Source organism: Montipora capricornis, chromosome 4 (genome assembly GCF_036669925.1).
Source record: "Montipora capricornis isolate CH-2021 chromosome 4, ASM3666992v2, whole genome shotgun sequence".
In the NCBI taxonomy this organism is placed as follows: Eukaryota; Metazoa; Cnidaria; class Anthozoa; order Scleractinia; family Acroporidae; genus Montipora; species Montipora capricornis.
Window position 1 is genome coordinate 3,396,881 of NC_090886.1, and position 10,000 is coordinate 3,406,880.

The following is a 10,000-nucleotide window of genomic DNA, read 5'->3' on the forward strand; positions in this document are numbered from 1 at the left end:
AAAACGATTGTTAAAACTGTGACCCGCTTATTTTGTAAAGATTATCCGTTAATATGATTGCAGCCGAAACCAGAACAAAAAACATTGAAATTGAGCGTTGGCGCAGTGGTGAAAGCACCTCTTGTCAACAATGAAGCAGCGTGACTACATCTGTTCTTGAAGTCGTCGCCCGATATAAACCGTCATTGTGGTTCTTATTTTCAATTAATATTTGCAAAGTCTCGTGCCTTGTTCCTTTTGAAACTACAGACTAATGTCTTCTGATGTTGAATGTGTGTTTTTTTTTAAACTTGCGGTGGGCTCTAATGTAGACCCGTGTATCATATCCGACTTTTAAAGCGGTATAAAGTATTCATTGCCAAGTGTCATTTCTCCAAATCCCACCATATTATTCTTATCGTGACGGTTGCGATATCAATTTTACCGATCTTTTCAGCCATGAATTAAAACGAACACCTATCGAATGCTAATTCTGCTACAGAAATATTGCTTCATACTGGATATTGTGGACGGGAAGTAATTGATGGCGTAAAACAGGACACCCACACGACAGGAAAAACGACATTTTGAAGGGAAAAACGTGCGCTGGTTTTTAGGTATCCACATCCTTTAAAATTCATTCATTATTCAGACAGGGTGATGTCGGTCTTTTTCGTAAAATGTTTGTTATTATTAATATTATTCTCAATATTACAGACAAATCGGTTAATTGATTCAAATCGATGGCTTTGTAAGCAAGAACCAAAAACAGCGAAGACTTTACCACGAATATTTGGCTCACTGCAATTTCTTTCACCAAGGTCTTTGATATTCAGTCAAAATATTCGGCCACAGCGATTGCTGTGCTAATTTCAAAATATTCAAACCTTACAAATCTGTTTTGTACTTTGATTTCTTGACTTTAATTGTTTTTAATGAATCATATCTTTACGCTGTGAATGGCTCGGTGAAAGAATCAATAATGAAAATCAGTGCTCATAGCGCTGTGACAAGTCAATGAGATTGCTCAGTTACATTCTATTGTTTGGTTAAGGCGGTTTAAAGCTCAATTGCTTGATTCCAAAGCCACACATGACTCGCTCACCGAAGCTGGCGTATTCAGTTCTACACCATTCAGACGCTGGACAGTAGGAACTACGAGCTTGCTCACCGCCAGGGCGTAATCAGATACCAGTCGCAAACACTAAAATCATTGAAACGTGAAAAATACTTGACAGTGTTATTGATTGCCCGACATAAACATGCCAGGCTTTGTTGGAAACAGCACAATCGAGAGTTCAGAGACGAACTCTACAACGCAAAGCCCTACAGACATGGGTCTTGGGTATCCCTTGCCTTTAATTATTGGATATGTTATTCTTTACGTCGTGTTTTTCACGCTGGCTTTCTTTGGCAACATCATGGCACTTCTGACCTGCTTCAAGAAGTACAAATCTTCGCAATCTATTCTCCTTTGCTATATAGCGAGTTTGGCGGCCGCAGATCTATTATTCGCTATTCTATCGACCTTCGATTTCGCTTACTTCTTCCTAGGCAATTGGCCAGGGGGCGAACCTATGTGCAAAATTCAGGGAACTTTCATCGAGATTTCTTATACGGCGTCAATATTAACTTTGGTGGCAATTAGCAATGAACGCTCACGTTCTGTCGTGTCAACCTCTTTGGCAAGAAATCGTGGCATTTCGCAGCGAACCATTTTCATCAAAATACTCTGGATTGTGACTCTTGTGGTTTGCGCGCCTCTGTTCTACGGCTACACGACCGAAGAGAAAGAAGGCAATCAACTTTGTGTCAACACCAATTGGGGTGACATTGGTCGACAAACGTACTACACTCTCCAAGCCGTGCTAATATTTATTTGTCCTCTAATTTTTATGGTCTGGGCGCACACCAAGATTCTGCGCGTTCTGAACTCACACATCAAGAACAGCGCTGGCGTAGGAACTGTGGAAACGAAACAACGCAAAGTCACCAAGATGTTAGCTGTCGTAACTCTCGTATTTTTCTGCTGTTGGTCGCCCTTCATAGTTGTGCGCGCATTTCGCTATTTTTATGTTTACGAAGGGAACGAAGTGTGGAGACTGACTCGGTTAATTATCTTTGGGAATTCCGCAGTCAACCCTATTTTATACTGTTTCTACAGCGCCCAGTTTAGAAAATCTTTTAAAGAGATCATACGGTGCAACTTTACTTTTGAATCGGTGCGACGGAAGAGCCGAGGTGGATCACATTCTACGTTTGCTTTGCACGATATGAAGAACAAAAGTACAAAGAGAATGGTCGAAGTAGATGACCTTAATAACCCTGCATTAAATAGCTCGACATCTGCATTTCCATAGGATGAGAAGATCATAGCTCAAGAGGGGAACGAACCAATATTTCGCCTTAAGAACAGTTTGTATTTCCAATAGCAATAAAGCTTTCTTGAAATCATCATGTTTCTGACAAAAATCTTAATATAGAGCTGCGGTCAAAGTCTGTTTGGTTAGGTCTGAAAATGGCTACAAGTTATCGGCTACAATAGTTTATTCTAGGAAGAGACGTCCGTCCCTTGCCTTAAGGTTTACATTTTATTAGCAAGGTTTAATATCAAATAGTGTTAAATATCAACTCATTTACCCTCTGTTCGTATGATTCACCTTTTAAAAAAACAAGTTGTAAACAGTTCAAATTATAACACCCTTAGGCTAAAAGCTGGATTAATTAAGCTGCGAGCAAACATAAAAAGAGAATCCCCGTCAGCTCAAATTGTTTTTTTCTTCAAGAGAGTAGCCCTTTCCTAAACAGCTAAAGTTTCCTTAGTCATAGTTTCCGGCTTCATTCATTAACATGTAAATTGATAAATATAAAGGTGATGAGATGAGCTTATTGTTCTTTTTGAGCTGATCAAACAATGATCGAGTATTTTTGCTTTAGTTACCATTCTAGGATACCATTGAAATTGCTCATGCTAAGGAAATTGGAAGACCATTTTAGCTGCAAAACAATTGGAGACTTCGATATGGGCGTGCATGAGAATTCTTTTTTACAGTTGTTTACCTTTGCTCTATTTTTCATGCTCTAGAATGGAAGACTTAGTCATCAAATTAAAAACTTCTCTTCGTAAATTAAATCCGGCGATTTCTGTAATGTAAACAATATTTCCAGAATAGCAAGCACTTGTAGAGAGATTTTTATGTTCCATTTTTTAAGCAGTAGGTTATGCGTGTGAAAATTTGTAATGTGTTTTCAGAGGACAAAATTGTTTTTTTCTGTAATAACTCTCGCCCCATGCAGTAACGACATGCAAGAAAACGGATGGTCGATAGCATCTGCAGTTTAATTGAATAATCTTGACTGGCTTTGTAGGGAAGCAAAATAGAGTCTCCTAATAGTTTTTGGGAAAAGGTGAAACCTTCCATTCGAAGGTTAGCTTGTTATGTCCTTGCCAAATAATCCCTACAGATATTCAACGCTTAGCAACGAACTGAAAGTTGTAGAAGTTTCCTCTAATGGCATATCCTCTAATGATCATTTTAATTTAAAATATCGCCTTCGAGAGTGTCGCTTAAAAACAGAATTGATGTTCACCCAAATTTTTGACAAATGTGACCGAACAAGAACCAAATCCTCGTGGAAAATGCATTAAACCAGTTCATTTGCCGAAATGTGTCTATTTTTCTTGGCCCGCACAGCAAGCCGTTTTTTAAGTCTTTTAAGAATCTCATTTAGTATGTCAGTGCTGCTGACAATTGACTTTCACATTTCATCAGAAAATCATGAAAAAACGAAATGATGCCCTTTTGGTTTCAGAGGTTAGCAGTTGAGCATATACACGACCACACTCGAGGCGACTCGAGGCCCACTATATTTATATTTTCAGCAAACAATAGCAGGTTTCGAGAGCTGCTACATCACTCAATATTTTGAGCGGAATATAATCATGCGGCAGGCATTTTAGCACATTATTTTTGTGGTACTCTGCATAATCATGCATAATAACAACGTGAAATCCCAAAACCTTTAGGTTTTGACGATTGTCCCTAGCAGAGCGTTTATTACCCTAGCGCTAGGGTAACCCTAGCTGCGTTGTAAACACGCCGTTAGTGCCGTTAGTGGGCCGGGTATTCTGCAATAGCTCCCATTTTCGTTGAAAGCCAGAAGACCCAGATGCACATCACGACGAACTAGTGCTGCAGCACGCTCTGCTTGCGCAGATAGACAGAATAGGGACTTTACAAACAAAACGAAACGTCGCCTCGAGGTTCTCGAGGTTATTCCATTCCGTTGACGTCGTATAATTTGCGCGAACTGGTATGAGCGGTGTCAGAGTAACCAAGACATTTTTGTATGCTCAAGTTACTCGCCTACCCGGGACAACTTTTGAGCGGTTTCCATTGTGTTTGCGATACTGGCGGTTACCAAGCACGCAAAGTTGTCCCGGGTGGTAAGGTAACCCTACCTGTGAAATTTTGCTTGTAAACGCGGGCTATCTTTGACCCTCCTGCTAGGTAGAGTAACCCTACTGCTAAGGCTTACCCCGTTTATCAATAAAGGGCAAAATTACTGAGCGCTGATTGGCTGAGACAGAGGGCATTTTTTCTTAATCGAGGGCATTTTTGGTAATCAAGAGAGGGCTTGCCCTTTATTGATAAACAAGTAATCGCATGAGTGCTCGTACTATTAAGATTAATTGCACGTGTGTTTTGGAAAATTTCCAAAACACTCGTGCAATTAATCCTTAATAGTACTCGGCCTCATGTGATTACCTATACAAACAGGGCCTAAATGTCCTACTTAAGAAACTGCCACTGCAGTCCCGCAGTCGTGTTTGATCGTTCTATGTGTCTAATCGTACAATAAATGAATTGCCACCGCGGTCCGCAGTCCCGTAGTCGATGAATGAAAATTGTTAAAGGCGAAGACGATCTCGTGAAAAGTGTTGCCAACCGAACCGCAAAATGAAAGCTAAAATTTACAAGAGTGCTTAGGCCTAATCACTGAAACGAGCGCTTAGGCTCAATCAGTAAACGAGTGCTTTCTTCTTCACATGATCTTGTGAAAAGTGTAGTTGACCGAACTGCAAAATGAAAGCTAAGGAGCGATTGCAGAATACCCGGCTTAGGAACAGAGTTGTTTATATGAATATCATTTTCTCTACCAGTTTTTTAAGTAAGACATTCGGACCAATCTGAATTTCCCGTTGCTGGTGCAACGGGAAACGGTGAACGCATCGGTTACAGCAATTCTTTCTCTCCTCTCCCCAAGCCTCCCTCGGTCATTTTAATTGTTTACGTGGCAAACACGACTGCCTCAGAAAAGCGGGCCGCTCGACTGATTTTTGAAGTCTAAAGTCGCGCTGATGTAAAACTCATTCCATCAGCTGCGTTTGAATCGGCCCTTGGTCGGCCCTTGGTCGGCCCTTGGTCGGCCCAAATTGACATACCCAATTTGTATCTTTGTCACACTTAAACGCACAAACTGACAAATTGTGTTCTTTTATCCTATTTGCAGAACTCTTCATTTAAACGATCAGCATTACGTGTATCAACGAAAACATCTCCAAAGCTAAAAGTTAGGACTTGCTGCAGACTTCAAATATAATTTTAAAATAAGACTGGCCACTGATTGACACTGAAAACACGAATTCAAAGTGGACAAAAATAAAGTTAAGTGTGAGCCATTGGGTGATTCCATTAAGCCAAAATTTCCGGAAATTTCCGGGAATTTCGGGTTGAAGTCAAATGGAAAGTTCCGTTTCGGCTCGATCCGACCTTTGACCGGTCGATCCGGTCCGACCGAGACGTGCCGTTCTATTTACAAAAATTCTCGTTTCCAGTCCAACTTACGGTAACGTTAATGGAGCGCTTCGGTCAGGTTAGAAAATTAAGTTTTGATGAAAAATGTCGTTCCATTTTTCCTTGGTTAGTTCCAGTGGTCTCCGACCTGATGGTCAGGCATATTGGGAAGAACCCTTTGTAACTAGCGATTTCTATGATTTATGTTTACACTCTAGCCATTAGAAACTAAAGTGATTGATCTTCTATTCAAAAGAAGGAAGTTTTTTACGAGCGCTTACTCTTTTAATAACATGGGTGTCAAATTACTTCTTATTTTTGGCGTGAAGTTTCAGCGTTACTTTATGAAAATTACAATGTTGCCATGGCAACTTTCCTACACTGGCAAAATGGCGTCTTAAGGACGTAATTTGTCACCCAAGATATTAATAGCTAATCAAGTATACCATTACGGAGTAATTTCACGCGCGTTTTGTCCAAATTCATAACTTCCCGAGCTTTTATATTCCCCGAATTTCACTCATCACCATGTGATTATCCATGCAAATTAAACAAAATTACTGGACGCAAAAATTAAGCACTTATAGGGAACATTTGTATTCTAGCGAAAACGCGACAGCAACAACTTTATGTTCCTAATTTCACTTGTCACCATTTGGTTCTCGCTACAAATTAACAAAATTACAGGACGCAAAAAATAAGCACCTTTAGGGAACATTTGTATTAGCCAAATAGGCGACAGGTGGGCTGGAAAATGAGCGACAAAGCGACATCAGAACCTCCCTTGGAAGGCCTCACATGAAAATGCCAGGCTTTGTTAGAAACAACTCAATCGAGAGTTCAGAGACGAACTCTACAACGCAAAGCCCTACAGACATGGGTCTTGGGTATCCCTTGCTTGTAATCATCGGATTTGTTATTCTCTACGTCGTGTTTTTCACGCTGGCTTTCTTTGGCAACATCATGGCACTTCTGACCTGCTTCAAGAAGTACAGATCTTCCCAATCCATTCTCCTTTGCTATATAGCGAGTTTAGCGGCCGCCGATCTGTTATTCGCTATTCTATCGACCTTCGATTTCGCTTACTTCTTCCTACGCGATTGGCCAGGGGGGGAACCTATGTGCAAAATTCAGGGAACTTTCATCGAGATTTCTTACACGGCGTCAATATTAACTTTGGTGGCAATTAGCAATGAACGCTCACGTTCTGCTACGTCAACCTCTCTGGCAAGAAATCGTGGCATTTCGCAGCGAACCATTTTCATCAAAATACTGTGGATTGTGACCTTTATAGTTTGCGCGCCTCTGTTCTACGGCTACACGACCGAAGAGAAAGAAGGCAATCAACTTTGTGTCAACACCAACTGGGGTGACATTGGTCGACAAACGTACTACATTCTCCAAGCCGTGCTAATATTTATTTGTCCTCTAATTTTCATGGTCTGGGCGCACACCAAGATTCTGCGCGGTCTGAACTCGCACATCAACAACAGCGCTGGCGTGGGAACTGTGGAAACGAAACAACGCAAAGTCATCAAGATGTTAGCTGTCGTAACTCTCGTATTTTTCTGCTGTTGGTCGCCCTTCATAGTTGTGCGCGCACTTCGCCATTTTTATGTTTACGAAGGGAACGAAGTGTGGAGACTGACGGAGTTAATTATCTTTGGGAATTCTGCAGTCAACCCTATTTTATACTGTTTCTACAGCGCCCAGTTTCGAAAATCTTTTAAAGAGATCATACGGCGCGGTGCAACTTTTCTTTTGAATCGGTGCGACGCAAGAGCTCAGGTGGATAACACGTTTGCTTTGCACGATATGAAGAACAAAAGTACAAAGAGAATGGTCGAAGTACATCACGTAAAGAGGGGCACGAACTAATATTTCTAAGAACCAGTAGCAATAAACTTTGAAGTCATTATGTTCCTGACAAAATTCTTAACGTAGAGCTGCGGTCAAAGTCTGTTTAGGTCTGAAAATGGCGACCAATTATCGGCTAGTTTAGTCAGATAAGAGGCGTCTATCCCTTGTCTTTAGGTTTTCATTTCTTGGCAAAGTTTAATATCACATAGCGTTAAATATCAACCCGTTTACTTTCTGTTTCTCTCTATGATTCGCCTCTTGAAAAAACAAGCTGTAAACAGTTCAAATTATACCACACCCTTAGCCTAAAACTGAAGTAGCTGCTATTTCGAAAAAAAGTAGAAGCTTCATTAATTAAGCTATGAACAAACATGAAAAGAGAATCCCCGTCAGCTCAAATTGTTTTTTTTTTTTTTCCAAGAGCTTAGCCCTTTCCTTGAAAGCGAAAACTTTCCTTAGTCATAATTTCCGGCTTTCATTTATTAACATGCAAATTGATAAATATAAAGATGATGAGATGAGCTTATTGTTCTTTTTGAGCTGATCAAACGATGATCGAGTATGTTTTCTTTAATTTCTATTCGAAGATACCATCAAAATAGCTCTTTTTCGAAATGAAACCTCAATTTTTGCACGCCAACCGACGCAAGCACGAAATTGAGGCTCATGTGGGCAAGTCGAGGAAGACGTCGAAGAACACAAACATCACAGCTGCCTTTGGACAAAAAGGAATGATGTGGCATTTTTGTGCAGTGTACGGATGTAACAACAGTATTCGAGAGAAGGTTGCTTGTGTGAGAGGGGAATTTAGCAAAATGTTTCTGCTCTTATTTGTGGCCATCCTCCGAAGCGTCCTAATTTTATACTGTGAACGTACAATTCCATCCATTTCCATCGGAGAAGACTTTAAGGAAAGCCTGGTTTTTAGTCTTGAAGAGAAAAAATTTGAAACTAAAGGACATATCGAGAAACTACCGTGTTTGTTCAATACATTTCGGTTTAGGCTTGGGATACTGCAAAGCTGTAAGGCCTCTCGAAACAGGGAGACTCAGTCGACCCTTTCCAAGTGTATGAAGAAGTCTCGGTGCCTGAAGAGATTACGAAACCATCAACCGAAACACTCCAACGTCTCAGAAAAAGAAATGAGTGAGAATTGCGGTGGTGGTGGTGATCAAGCCTTCTTCTCTTTAGACGGTAATTCTAGCTGGATATAATTACTGTTCCTCGAACTGTTCAGTCGGTTCAAAAACGTAAGGCCTTGACAAACTCACTGAAAGGATCAATCAAAGCGAAGAGACACTTCAAAACAAGGAGAAATTGAGAAGAAAGTTATTTATGGTGCAAGTCTTAAAAGGATGACAAGAGTGTCAGGTTTTACACAGAGTTGCCCTCTCGCAGTTTAGAGCTCGACTTATTTGCCTTTCTTGAACCTGTTGCTCGGTCCATGAGGTACTGGCATGGACCAAGCAGTTTCAGAAATGTAAGGGGTCTGTCATTTATTAGGGGACACCTACTCCAAAGAGTCGACGAACACGGAGGAAAGACCGCCATCGGCGAGCACATGCGGACGCATGGCAGTGACAATTCCAGCCTTTCGAGACTTTTCAGTATTTTAAGGAAGTGCAAAACTAAGTGGGACAGCCTTATGTTTGAGATGCTGTCCATAAGGGACTTAAAGCCTTCTTCAAACAAACAAAGACACCATTACCTCAAAGCTGTTTTAAAAAATATATATATAATTATATATATAAAAGCAGTGTACGGTTGGATCCACAGGATCCAACCGTACACGTAAGTTCAGGTAACAAGTAAGTAACACGTAACAGGTAAGTTCAGCTACTGGTCGTCATTATTCCATTCAACAAAAACTTTCTTGTTCATCGCAAAATGTTATTTATTTGGCCACTTGTGCCAAATGCAACCTGCAATATGTGGGCTCCACCTCGACTGAATTTAAAGTAAGATTCCGTAACCACAAGTCGAACATGCTGAAGAACAAAAGAACTTGTGAATTGGCTATCCACTATAATAACTCTGAACATGAAATTTCACAAATCAATTTCATCATTATCGAACAAATTAGGTCTTTTGAAAATTCTTTACATCTTGAACAGTTGTTACTCACTAGGGAGGCCTATTGGACTTCGCAATTGTTTACCCTTAATCCTCATGGTCTTAATAAAAGGCGGGAATCTAGATCGAAACACCGCATTAATTACTACAATTGAGTAGTTGTGAGTTGACATTTTCCCAATACGATGCATTTTTATCGATATGTCACCTATAGTTCTTTATTTGTTTTTGATTGTTAAATCTATGTCACCTTGGAGTTTAGACCTTTGTTATAGTTCTTTATTTGTCTT

The 10,000-nt window shown here is 40.4% G+C and overlaps 2 protein-coding genes and 1 long non-coding RNA gene across 3 annotated transcripts in view; all 3 read left to right on the top strand.

Annotated features, from left to right (window-relative positions):
- LOC138045226 (uncharacterized) overlaps positions 1-5,982 on the top strand; it is a 23,326-nt gene extending 17,344 nt beyond the window's left edge. Inside the window, exon 3 of the long non-coding RNA XR_011131550.1 lies at positions 5,494-5,982. This is a non-coding gene — a long non-coding RNA (uncharacterized lncRNA). The remainder of the gene's footprint in view (positions 1-5,493) is intronic.
- On the top strand, positions 407-3,647 carry LOC138045200 (galanin receptor 2b-like). Its single transcript, XM_068891614.1, has one exon. The coding sequence runs from the start codon at positions 1,242-1,244 to the stop codon at positions 2,337-2,339; it is 1,098 nt and encodes a 365-aa protein (XP_068747715.1). The 5' UTR covers positions 407-1,241; the 3' UTR covers positions 2,340-3,647.
- A 318-nt stretch (positions 5,983-6,300) lies between the features above and the next one.
- Positions 6,301-10,000, top strand: part of LOC138044404 (type-2 angiotensin II receptor-like) — a 3,917-nt gene continuing 217 nt past the window's right edge. Inside the window, exon 1 of the mRNA XM_068890921.1 lies at positions 6,301-10,000. This exon is cut by the window's right edge and continues 217 nt beyond it. Within this exon, the coding sequence (XP_068747022.1) occupies positions 6,576-7,655 (1,080 nt within the window). The 5' untranslated portion in view covers positions 6,301-6,575 and the 3' untranslated portion in view covers positions 7,656-10,000.